The sequence below is a fragment of the Channa argus genome, chromosome 13 (genome assembly GCF_033026475.1).
Source record: "Channa argus isolate prfri chromosome 13, Channa argus male v1.0, whole genome shotgun sequence".
Classification (NCBI taxonomy): Eukaryota; Metazoa; Chordata; class Actinopteri; order Anabantiformes; family Channidae; genus Channa; species Channa argus.
The window spans coordinates 13,630,219-13,642,906 of record NC_090209.1 but is presented as its reverse complement, the minus strand read 5'-3'; the positions used below and the strand labels follow the sequence as shown (position 1 = coordinate 13,642,906).

At 38.9% G+C, this 12,688-nt stretch overlaps 2 protein-coding genes across 8 annotated transcripts; both read left to right on the top strand.

Moving 5' to 3' along the window:
• The first annotated feature begins 1,745 nt into the window (after positions 1-1,745).
• dnajc22 (DnaJ (Hsp40) homolog, subfamily C, member 22) lies at positions 1,746-4,151 on the top strand. The gene is made up of 4 exons (XM_067528063.1): positions 1,746-1,894; positions 2,506-3,115; positions 3,200-3,492; positions 3,639-4,151. The coding sequence occupies exons 2-4, from the start codon at positions 2,566-2,568 to the stop codon at positions 3,813-3,815; spliced, it is 1,020 nt and encodes a 339-aa protein (XP_067384164.1). The 5' UTR covers positions 1,746-1,894; positions 2,506-2,565; the 3' UTR covers positions 3,816-4,151.
• Positions 4,152-4,280: 129 nt separating this feature from the next.
• ikzf4 (IKAROS family zinc finger 4) lies at positions 4,281-11,698 on the top strand. 7 transcript variants are annotated; one of them, XM_067528060.1, is made up of 8 exons: positions 4,281-4,693; positions 6,148-6,202; positions 6,290-6,397; positions 6,522-6,824; positions 6,921-7,088; positions 7,825-7,977; positions 8,147-8,278; positions 8,526-11,697. In XM_067528060.1, the coding sequence occupies exons 2-8, from the start codon at positions 6,163-6,165 to the stop codon at positions 9,344-9,346; spliced, it is 1,725 nt and encodes a 574-aa protein (XP_067384161.1). In that variant the 5' UTR covers positions 4,281-4,693; positions 6,148-6,162; the 3' UTR covers positions 9,347-11,697. The 7 variants fall into 7 exon arrangements, with proteins under 7 accessions (XP_067384161.1, XP_067384159.1, XP_067384162.1 ...); XM_067528058.1 differs by having other exon boundaries at positions 6,275-6,397; XM_067528061.1 differs by having other exon boundaries at positions 4,281-5,532.
• Positions 11,699-12,688: the final 990 nt, after the last annotated feature.

Below are 12,688 nucleotides of genomic sequence, written 5' to 3'. Positions count from 1 at the left end.
TAGGTGCTTTAGGTTACGTGCTTATATATTTATTTTTTTTATTCATAGATGCTGCTAAAATATTACTTCTTTCATGATTGGTTGTTATAGAATAGTTATTAGTAGTGGAAGTAGTAGTACATTTGAGTACAGTTAAACGGTAAATGGTCTGCACTTATATAGCGCTTTACACTGCTTCTTATTCACCCATTCACACTCACAATCACACACACACACACACTCACACACCGGTGGGGGAGCTGCTATGCAGCTGGCCAACACTCACCAGGAGCAACTAAGTTTAGTGTCTTGATCAAGGACACTTTGACGTGTGACTGGAGGAGCCGGGGATTGAACCAACTGTGAGATTGGTGGACAACCGCTCTACCTTCCTGCGTTCTGAAGTACTACGTACCAAGGCTTTATATTCTACTCCAGAATATATGTACTTTTATTACAATTGCCTTTTATAAACTGTGTCACATATAGACTACAGTATTAGTACAGTACTACGTATATTTAAAAATTCAATTTTTTTAAATCATGCAAATGTAGTGCCATAGGAATGATTCCTAAAACATGAATATCAGTTACCACTTGCTTGTTTTCCCTTTGTTTGTTTGTTTTAGCTGTTGCTAACAAGTGGCTAAATGGCACTAAGGTTGATGCTGGAAATATTAAAAACATCAGGCTAGAGATGGAGACTCACCTACATAGTAATCCGTATTTACCTTGTTGGCTTTATATCTCGCAATCACTTTCTTTGTCAGGTAACTGACAAGGTAAAGAATAAAGGCTTTTGTCAAAAAGACAAATGTGCTAAATCAAGTTAGAAGTGCTGGTGACATTTAATTAATAAGATTGCGATGTAGTTCAACTGAATTTTTGTCAGCTTCTACATTTAATCTGAAATGTAGAAGCGAGACTTTTAGATGTAAAGAAATGTTTCACGTGTGGCTTTTACTACTTTTAAATAGTGTTTCTACAGTTGCAAGTAATAGCACTGTTTGCAATTCCCATAGTTTCTGCCATGAAATTTGATTTGATCCTGGCCAAAGTCATACATGTCAACAAATACAACAATATTTATAAGCTGATAAAACACAGTCATAATCTTTTATATATTTATACTGGAGTATATTTTAACCTGGAGTGTTATTGGAGGATATAAAAGGACATTTTTTCTTTTTTGATTTTTAAAAAAACATTTTAGATTTAGGTGGGTAGTCAAAGTCAAAGAAGTTACCATATACGGTTCTTTGCCCTCCTAGGGTAAAAAAAAAAAAATCAAATAATATGTGGATCAATTATTATAGAAAATACACATATAAATACGAAGGAACATTTATTTCCAAATACAGACATTTGTCTTACCAAACTTCTGGCTCTAGTGTGTAAATATCACGCATACAATAAAGTGCAAAAACAACTGCAATAAATCACTGCATGTAACTAAAAACATAGTGGGAATAATTTCAAACCGTATGTAAACATTGTAAACAAATAAGTGCACTTTCCAAAAATCAGACTTATAAACACAAAACTTTATAACATAGCAATGTAATAATGTTAAAAACCTGCTTTCAAACAAGACGACTCTGATCACCTGTCAAAGTCAATTTCAGTCCAGTCCTGCTTCATGGTACTTTATGAAGAAGTTTGAGAGACATGGGGGTGATGTTTTTAAAGTCTGTGGAAGTTACCATATATAGTTCCTTGCCCAATAAATGGTTAAACCTTAAACCTTATCAGCTATGATGATCAAGGGGCCAACTTGTTGATGTATATCATTTGGTGAGGCTGCAGTGTAATTTCATTGTCATGATTCAAAGTCCAAGTTTCACAACAACATGGAGCAACTACAGAAAGGACTAGAAAGGATTTTTCGGGATAAGCACTCGAAATTATGGTATCAGTAAGTAACCTGGTCTTTTTAGACAAGATTTTTATTTCGATTTTAAATGCATAAAATCTAAATAATTCAAGGGTGATTCTAATACAGCCTTTTTAACTGAGGTTTGGTACCTCTAAATAAGGTGGTTGCCTACTGTATAATTGTCTTTTTGACATGTATGTTTTTTCTCATAAAACGCTTATAATAACATGAATAGTTAAAGCATGTCATTGTGATTGTGGAACGTGTTGAAGTTTTAATGACAATGCTCATTGTGAGTTAACATAAATCCTTCTTACATAATATATTATTTAAAAAGGGAACTAGGACGCAGAGATTAAAAATCTCTTTGAATGTCCTAGCCAAAATGACCAGCAGCAAACAGATTATAGAGATGCCATACAGTAACTCAGGCTTGTAATTAAATGGGTACGATATTTAAACTTGGAAAAAAAAGTATGATGTAATCAAGAATGTGATAAAAAGCATAAGCTTTCTATCATTACTCATTAAAGCATAAAAACATTATTAACATCTAGGCTGGCTCATGTCTAAATCTTATAAAATAGCTGTGGACCAATAGTGACTAAAGTAAGCAATTTACACTAAATTGTTTTGTTTCTTCGTTGCAGATTCTAATCAAGGATGACTAATATTGACCTTTACTGAGATCGAACCACTGCACCCAAAGAATGGTAAAAAGTGTAATGGTAGCCTATGCCCTGTGGGCCGTAGGTGGACCACTGGGCCTTCATCATTTATATTTAGGAAGAGACAACCACGCTCTGTTGTGGATGCTAACCCTTGGAGGCTTTGGATTTGGCTGGTTCAGAGAGGTCATACGTATCCCTGCTTATGTAAGCGAGGCCAATCAAAACGCAGAAAAACCGAGAAAGAGATTCCGTGCCATGGTCCCCCCAGCCATAAGCCCTGTGAGATTTGCGGGGCAGGTGTGTGTTGGGATCTACTTTGGCACTGTGGCTCTAATAGGACTTAACTCACTTAGTTTTTTCTACTTAATCGTTTTGCCACTATGTGTCGGTGCAGGGGTTCATTTGGTATCCAGTGTTGGACAACAGACCTCAGATCTCAAAAAAACATTGACTGCTTGTCTCATAACTTCCCCAATATTCTATGGCAGCACCTTATCTCCTCTCCCTATTAGCCTGGCTGCCAGTGTCACTGCTACACAGAACCGCAGGTTCAAACCTCCACAGGCACCAGGGAGCACACAGGAACTAGGTGAAATGATCTCACAAATATGACAGATTTCCTTTTACATAGTGATGATTATGCTGAAAAACTGATTTATTTTTCTCTGACTAGGTCCACGGCTTTACAGACTCGGTCTAGCTTGGCTGGCATTCTCTGCTCCACTGGGTTACTGCATTTTCCACAACACCACAGCCACACTTTACTACTTGTCTGACTGCGTGGCCACACTGTTGAAAATTTTCTGGTTTTTGCCTTGGCTCAGAGGCGTATTAGAGTATGTTGTTTTAATGCCATATCGGATATTGTGTGTTCTGACTGGAGGAGGTTACTACGAAGAGACATGGAGGAAATTACTGGAAATACTGCTCAAAGAGTACACTGAGAGAGAAAAGGATGCCCTGCAGGTGAGCATTTGGATATGTAAAGGTTATGAGTAAATAATAATACCTAGATGTAGTTTAAGGTGTATACTGTCATTTTCAGTGGGAAAACTTAAAGTTTGACATAATCATAATTCATGACCTGTATGTCTGAAATACTTATGTTGCAGGTATTATCATTAAAAGCAGAGGCTTCTCTTGAAGACATAACTCGAAGCTATAGAGAGCTCGCCAAGACATGGCATCCAGACCATAACCCCAGCAAGGATGCTGAGGCCATGTTTATGAAGATCCATGAGGCTTATGAGATCCTTCTACGGCGGCACAGACCTCAACGATTCAAATAGTTGGCCTGAATTTTTATATTGAATAGCCTGAATAGTTGCAAAGGTACAGCAAGGGATGTGAAACTCTTGACTGCATTTCTTTTCATTCATTTTTTATTTTTCATTTTCATGGAACATAAATGAAAAGTATACACATTGCACATTGTTAACATGTTTCTAACTTACTTGACAAGCTGTATAGCGCAGGTACCTGGTTGGTTACTTGAAGTTAGTCTCAAAAAGGAGTTTGCCGCCACCTTGTGGATACAAATGCATATTCACCATAAACTCTTATCACAACAATTTAGCTTGTTTTAACGACTGTTTGCTTACTATTAAACGCTGAGATGAAACTAATGTGCACATATCTTTTAAGACCACATCATTAATAGTACCCAAAACCTACTATTGATGTAATAAATACACAAATCTGTATTGACAGACGCCAAAGAGAAAGAGAGAATAAAATAACACGCCTACTCAATTTTACACTACCATTTCCGGAAGAGGCCTGGATCCAAACTGTGTCTGAATTGTCTAAGAATAATTTACCTAAATCTAGCACGCGTGTCGCCCAGCTTGTTCCCAGTATTTCACAAAATACATATTAATATGCAGCGGTCCGTAGCAAGCTCTCTGTTAAGCATATGGGTTATTCTTGAAGTCATACATTTCACCACATCTTGCCACCTGTTCCAGGAGCTAACAAGCATCGATGCATTCGACAATCACTGCATCAAGAGCTCTGTTAGACAATTATTCGGTCTGTATCCCAGCATGGGCCCGGAAGTTGTCTGGGATTCCCAGGTAAAAAAAAAAATCCCGGAGATGCTGTCGTCGCCTGGGAAAACAAACAGCCATCCAGACAGTTAAAAAGGAAAACACCGATCGGTCGCCAGGTAAGGAAGACGCTTTTGGACTTCACCGCAGTGCTTGTTAAGAGCATCCATCGGTGTAAATGTGGAAGTACGGTATGTTTTTGAGTAGTTGATGGGGCGAGTGCCATTTGTCGTGTGGTCGGGTGCCATAGCAACGGCTCATGAGAAACATTGTACAGCCCAGGCCAGTTTGACGTGCTCTGTGCTGAATGACAGCTGCGTTTATGCGGACAATATGGACAGTGGCAGCTCCTGCAACAAATCGCCGTTCTGTCTCGCCGCTGTCTCCACCGTCCATGAGCTGACTGGTGTCATAACGGACTAAAAAACTGCCGAGCAGCTAAATCAAGTAGCTGCGGTTATGTGGAGAGGCATAATAGTTAATTGAAAATGGATATGTTTTGCTGCACGGTCGCCTATCTGAAAGGAGGAAGGATTGTCAGGCGGCCCTTTTTTTTAATCGCCAAGCCCTGGTGCGACTGGCGCGTCTCCCGGCTGCATCAGCGCCTGTTGCTCCCCATGCTCGGCCAGTGCGAGGATATTAATTTTCCCTGCGATCCGTTGTCTCCGCCTCTACCCCCCACCCCGCTTTCTCTACAGCCTCTGTCCGCTGTTGTCATCCATTAGAGCAGAAGGTGCAGCGCTGCACATCTTGGTATTTTCGCGCTAACGCCGTCGCCCAGCGTAAAATAAAAGAGCACCAAGTACAAATAATGTGTGGAGCCGCTGTAACTCGCCGCCGCCGCTACGCATCTCACTTTGTTGAATGCTGCAGTTAACAGCATTATTGTCTGTAATTTGTTGATTATTAGTTTAATGGTCAGATACGCGGGTGGACAAATGATCAGGAACAATTAAAAGTAAAGAAACCAACTGTTATATATGTGTTAAAGTTTTCTACAAACATGTTTGAACCTTGTACTGGTTAGGTAGCCTTAATGGCTTTCTAACTGGGATTTTTTTTAGTAGGCTTTGATTGGGATTTTATACTTAGCCTATCTGTATTCTCCGATAGCCAGGTCATTTTGTGCAGCTCTGACACTAAATCTCATTTCTTGAATATGGAAAGTCATCGTATTTTATAACCTTACTATAAAATTATGATGAGATTATTTCAAACCCGGAAATAGTTTGTGGTGTTCCAGGGATTTTTTTCCACCCCCCTAAATTTAAACTCCTCCTTCAGCACTCTTGGCCATTCAGTTTCTATAAATGTGGAGCATCTTCCACCATTTGCAGGCCATACTGCCAAAGAGTCTACACTAATAGGAAATAGCTGGGCAGAACCCAAGTTTACTAGACTTTATTTTATTACAGCTTATTCTTAGAAAATTGGAACTGAATCTGTTTGACAGCCCTATTGTACCAATAAACAACTGGGGATATTTAATATGGTTTGTATTTAAAGTATTGTATGCTCTTTTCTTGTTATTCTGAAAACTCTTTTAAAAATGAGCCACATCATTTTTCTGTAGGCATCTGGTGAGATAATGAATGCTGATGACTGTAATGGACGCTCATATGTACAAGGTAAGGAAATACATAATATCTACAATGCATTTGTGTGTACAGTCTCGATACTCTAATGTTCACTTTTATCAGATATTTGTGTTTCAGGTAATGGTGGAGAGCCATCATCGGAACAAGAGTTTTATGGTGGGTCACAGGGACCCTCAGTGAGATCTCCAAACAGTCTGCAGTCCTCACCAAACCGCTCCCTTAGTGGTCAGTTGTAATTCCTTTGCTGCACTGTGACTGTGGGGCCACTTCTTTTACTGTTATTGTTTAATTCTTCATTTAAATCATATATAAAAGTTAATTTTTTTTTTCTCATCCTCTCGATACACAGCAAACTCTATCAAGGTTGAGTTGTGCAGTGATGATGAGTCACCAGGTGCTCCAGTGCCAGAGAACAGAGAGGCTGTGAGGCATGATAGCAGAAGGGATGACAGAGGGGATCCCGTAGAAGTAGGGAGTGCAGACTATGCCGGAGCTGAAAGAGACAGAGTGAGCATTTACAATGAGATGGCCAGTCCAAACGCTTCATCACCAGGACCTATTCGACTACCCAATGGGAAGCTCCAGTGTGAGGTTTGTGGGATGATCTGCATTGGACCCAACGTGCTGATGGTTCACAAGCGCAGCCACACAGGTGAGAACAAGCCAGCTAGGTGTCACTTATGCCAGCAAATAGTTTTAATTTTTAGGACAAAAAAAAAAAAAATACCTGCGAAACCTCTGTCCATAGGTGAGAGGCCATTCCAGTGCAACCAGTGTGGGGCTTCCTTCACCCAGAAGGGGAATTTACTACGTCACATCAAGTTGCATTCAGGAGAGAAGCCTTTCAAATGTCCAATTTGTAGCTATGCGTGTCGTCGGAGGGATGCCTTGGCTGGACACCTGCGCACACATTCAGGTAAATCAGTGAGCTTTTTATGCATGACCAAGATTCCACAAAGAGATTTTTTTTTGATAAATGTACTTATTCAGTTATTTAACTTGATTGAGACAAAAATGTACCTTACAATGAATTACGTGTGAAACAGGGGTGACAGTAGAAGTGGGGATTCATTAGAATGATCCACTCACCCCTTCTGTGAAGATCAGAGGAAATAGGTCTCCTTTACCAGAACGTACTGTAAAACACATGACAAAATATGACATTTACAGTTTGTGAAAACAGGAAATCCTGCTGGTGCTTTCAATTTGTGAACACACATTCAACAGGTGTTCACATACTCTGTTGGTACAGAAGGTCTTGGTCGATCTCCACGGGTCTCAGGGTTCATTTTCGAAGAAAAAATTTCTGCAGACTGGATTTCAGCGAAATGACGTCACTCTTTCCGACGGCTTACTAAGATGGAACATTGCGGTGAAGAGTTAGGCGTTTTTCTGTCGTCACTGGCGAGCAAGATAGAATAATTGCAGGAATTGCCAATTAATGGGGAAATCCATTCTTTCAAACAGCAATTTTTTTAATAAACATCCACTTCCTATAAACATATAAATAAACAACTACTACAATATCATACCATTTATAGGCAAATTTTGGCTTGAGATTTGATCCGCTTTATCCATTATTTAAGATAAAGGTTTTGCCACATTGTCTACTTTGGAATAAATAAGTTTCATGTTTTTTCTTTGAATTACAGTCCATTCTCCAACAGTGGGAAAACCTTTTAAGTGCAACTACTGTAGTCGCAGTTACAAGCAACAGAGCACACTAGTGGAACATCTAGATCGTTGCCATAGTTATCTGAAGAGTCTGGACCACCAGACAGCAGTCAACACACAGACAACCCAGGGTAAAACATTGCTCAAACACAAAACTCAGCAGTTTCTATAGACAATTAGCCTGATTGTAAGTTGCTTCATGATTGTAAATGCAAATATACAAAATAATGTAAGTTTACCATATTGAGACCAAGAATGAGTTCCTCCGTATGTTAATGACTGGGTGTCTTCTGTTTGCAGGAGAAGAGTCAGTAAATATGGAGACATGTACTAAAGCTCTGCTGCAGCCATCCAATGAAAAAATTCAGTATGTGGATAGAATGGCAATTAGCATAACCAAACGCAAAAGGTCAACACCACAGAAGTTTTTGGGTGAGTTTTTTTTAAAGAGTTCAAAAAATGACACACATATAGATTGTTTATAAAAAATAATGATATATATCCTCTTAAGACCCAAGCTCTAATTTGTGTAAGTGTGGACGCCAGGTTCTAAGATGATATTTTAAGCTTGATAAGGGTGTGATATAGTATTATAAGAACCTGCCCTGGCATCGTAAGAACTTATGCAGATGCAGTCAGTCCAGGAGACCCTCCATCTTAATCGTTTTTCTATTCATAGGTGAAAAGCACATGCACCTTGACCTACCTGAGGCACCTTATGAATTGTCCTCTGGCTCTGAAAAAGAGGGAGACCTCATAAGTGCTCAGCCTGCTAGGGACTCCACAGTGCTGGCTGGCTCACATCGCCAAGGTGCCAGGGGTAAAAGTGAGAACCATGAGTCCTCTGCACGTTCTCAGCTCCATCCTGCCTTCCTGACGGAGCTCTGCACAGTTATCGGCTCCATTAACAGCAACAGGACTCTTCAGGGCCCCCGCGGGAAAACTGGAAGTGGGCTGGCAGCGATGTCTCTTGGTCTGACCGTGCGGGAAGCAGGTGAAGGCCGTGATGACCAACCCTCAGTCCGCAGCCACACCACCTCACCCAATGGCTGTCCGGACTCTACAGACACAGAGAGCACAGCCGAAGAGCAGAGCACAAGGGCTACAGCCCCAACAAGTACCTCCAACAACCACCACCTCCACTACCAAACCCCAGTACTGCCCCGTAGCCATCCCACTTCCAGCCCCAGCAAGGCCAAAGACTTGGACCCGGAGTGGGAGAGATCGTGTCCATTGCCCACCACCATAGTAAAGAGGAGGCCTGGCTCACCCCTTTCTTCCAGGGAGATTTTGCAGGTGTTAGACAGGGACGGCACGCCTGTGCGCTCCTTCCACTGCCGGCACTGCCGCATCCTCTTCCTGGACCATGTCATGTTCACTATCCACATGGGCTGTCACGGCTTCCGCCACCCCTTTGAGTGCAACATCTGTGGCTACCACAGCCAGGACCGCTATGAGTTCTCGTCTCACATCAGCCGTGGAGAGCACCAGGTGGGGTGAGGAGCGGTGCTAGTGACAGGATGAAGAGAGGGGACTGCTGCTCTTTAAATTTGTGGGCTCATGTTTGCTCTGCACCAGATCAGTTGCTTTGAATCCCTTGTTTAACTAAAGAGATGTGTGGTTTTATTGAGAGAATATTTATTAAACTAAAGCAGACACAATCTTTTCACTGCACCATTTGAATTTGAATGGAGGCAAATTATATTCCTTGATTAATTGCACTCCCAAATCATTCTGCAAAACTAGTGCTTTTGCTTCAAAAGTGCCTTCTTGGAGGTTTTCCTCTTGTCTAAAAAAAAAAAAAAAAAAAAAAAAAAAAAAAAACTTAATGAAAACTGGTGCTCAAAAAAATTCACTAGCCATCATTTCCTATGTGATTTAGTTAGTATTTCTGAGAGGTCATGGGCACAGGCAGTTAAGAAAAGAATGGCATGTGCATTTTAGGAATTCTATTTGGTATGCTTAGCATGCTCTAAGAGCTTTGTTTTTGTGGTTAATGAGGGTATTTTGTGCAGGGTGTCAGATAAGCTTCATATGCACTGACAGCTTTGTGCCCCTGGGTTTTAGAGGAGTTTTGGTCAAAGATGAAGCACAGAAATGGAATGCCTTAACTCCTACAGTAGTATGCTGCTATAGGAATACTTATTGTTTACAGCCGGTTCAACAGTATATAAGTCACCTCAGAAGATAGAGTATTTACAGCTGCACAGTGAGAAGACTATCAAAAAGAGAATTTATTATGAAGGATTTTAAAGTGAGCCTTAGAATACTGGTGCAGATCAGAGCATGAGCCACAAAGTATGCAGTAAGAGTCCGACTGAAATGGCCCAGGGTGCTATACCTATACATGATTGCACTTTTCGGTTCCCTGCTTATATATGAACATCTCTGCTGAAGCACTTGATGGCTTTACAAAATGTCGTTCTGTGATTGTTCTACTGCACTGATAAATTGCATAATGCTCACAATAACTGATCGTGAAATTTGCAACACCAGTGTGTTTTTAATGGAGTCCCCCGGCATTGCACTGGTTCTGAAGTCTACACTCAAGTTTGCTGCAATGTGTGACTGAGGATTAAATATCAGTTTAACTAAGATAATTCTTTTGTGGTTTTGCTCTCAGCGGTTGAGGCTGACATTTCAAACAATTTCTGTAATGTAAGTGAATAGACAAATTATTTAAAAATTAATTAACAAATCAGTTTGATCTGTTCAGTTATCATGTGATTATCTATTTCGTGTTGTTTGTTCCAGCCTTGGTGTATTTAATCAGCTATATTCCAAATCTTATCCAGCATATTCCTCAAGTCCATGAAACGTTACCTCCTGCTTCTTTATAGCACCCAAATACCTTATTGCTACAGTATGGTGAGTTATCAGATAATGTTAATATTGGGAACACGAATGAGACCAAACTCAGTATTCTTGTTATTGTGAATTAGCTGCTTCATAGTTTAACTTGATTTCTTTTAATTGCAGGCAAAATGTACTTGAAACAGTTTGAGAAAAAGTTATCTAAAAATGCACTTGGTTTGATATGTAGAGAAATGTGTGTGAATGGAATTTAGCATGTGTGCTTGTCATTTTCTGCTTTTACCAGAATTGTGAATTATTTTTGAAATGTGAAGTAATTTCAAAAAGTGAAAATGAGGCATGGGTTTTTGTCTCCTTGTGTGGATTTTTCAATGGTGTACGATATTTTGTGAACGATATGACAAAACACCTTACCTCAAAGTTTAAAATGTACAACTGCCTCATTATTTCAACAAGTCATGTTGCTTTTCAAAATGTTCTTGCAGTTACAAATGCGTGCCCCTCAATATTCTCAAAACTTTTTACTGTCAATAAAGTAAAAATTTATTGTAAAAGCCATTTTCTCTAGTTTGACTACAACATCTTGCTTATTTGTCACTTGAACTACATGAAGAACGTTTCGCTTTCTCTTGTAGCAATACGCCAAACACAAAATTTGAGATGTTCAAGTACATATCATATAAAAATAAAAACTGTGATTGCGTCAACAAAGAAAGTAGGGAATATTTTAATGAACAATTACTGTTGAATAAATAAATAATTTGCACCAGTCCTTTAGATTTTTTTAGAACACAGCCATGTCAGATTTTAGGATTTAAAGAATTAACGTTCATAATCTGGGCAATAAAAACAACCTCCTACTATGATAACAGCTGTTACGAATGTAATTTAAGAAATGTATCTGCTCCACATTGACATAGCTTAGACAGCTATAATAATTTATGGGTTTGGCACTGTAGGAAATGTTTGATCATTACTTATTAACACATTTCTGACGTCTGACTTTCTTGATTTTACAGCATAACAAATAAAATAATGTAAACTTGATGTAATGCGAAGATCACTTACAGATGGTTTTTGATTCTTGGATTATATGTTTTATAATTTCAAAATAAAATTACAAACAAATGATGAACAGTGACATCCTTTCTAGGGTCCAGGGAAGATATTTCTGGCTACTGAATAAAACTGAACAATTATTTTTGTCTTGAAAATGTTCACTTTTTACAGAACACATGAAGACTATACCACATACATTAAATAAATAAATATGGACAACCCTGCAAAAATGATAAAATATCAAGCAAACGTTTTCAGCGACATTCAGATCTGATTATATTTTGACATCCCTCTATCTTTCAAATAAAGAAATGGCCAACTTTTTAATAGGTTTAATATCACAGAAAACATGTTGAGCACTGTATACATGCAGTAACTAAATATAACCAAATCAAATACAAAATAGCATTTGATATCATTGCACTGTTCCAAATGTCATCACTGAGCAGAACTAACTTTGAAACTAAAACTCTTATATATTTACATGACCTTTTGGTCTACATGTTACATACCTTTGTTGTGTCTCTTTCAGATTAGTTTGACCTTTTTTTCCTCTGCGGTGAACTTTTTTTTCCTACATGAAATTTGAGTTCCATTTCAAAAGGCACACAAATAAAACCAAACACTACAGTGAATGACAAAATAACCACAATGTACTGATAATGGTAATGCATGAAAAAAATCAATGTGCCAATTATTAGCTAAGTCGCTAAGGAAAATTTAATTTGCTTACCCTAAATTAAGATTGCTACAGATTCTTGTAATGGAATGTGGAAATACTTCCCCATGCGCACAGCAGTTGAAAACACATTTACAAAATAGCTGCATTTGTGACAGCTGCATTTCAAATGAGTTCTAATTTCCTTAACTGATTCTGATAAATGAGTAAAAAGTTGTAAAAAATGCCCAGTTGTTTTTAAATGTCTTTGTAGGGTTTTGTCTATATACACATTACATGTATTTCACAGC

What these genes read in the sequence shown, in the direction of transcription:
- dnajc22 (XM_067528063.1), top strand. Translation starts at nt 2,566, where the DNA reads ATGGTAAAAAGTGTAATGGTAGCCTATGCCCTGTGGGCCGTAGGTGGA. An exon ending in AGGGAGCACACAGGAACTAG is followed by an intron (nt 3,116 to 3,199) that starts GTGAAATGATCT and finishes TTCTCTGACTAG; the next exon opens with GTCCACGGCTTTACAGACTC. An exon ending in GAGAAAAGGATGCCCTGCAG is followed by an intron (nt 3,493 to 3,638) that starts GTGAGCATTTGG and finishes CTTATGTTGCAG; the next exon opens with GTATTATCATTAAAAGCAGA.
- ikzf4 (XM_067528056.1), top strand. An exon ending in TCACAAGCGCAGCCACACAG is followed by an intron (nt 6,825 to 6,920) that starts GTGAGAACAAGC and finishes CTCTGTCCATAG; the next exon opens with GTGAGAGGCCATTCCAGTGC. An exon ending in AACACCACAGAAGTTTTTGG is followed by an intron (nt 8,279 to 8,525) that starts GTGAGTTTTTTT and finishes TTCTATTCATAG; the next exon opens with GTGAAAAGCACATGCACCTT.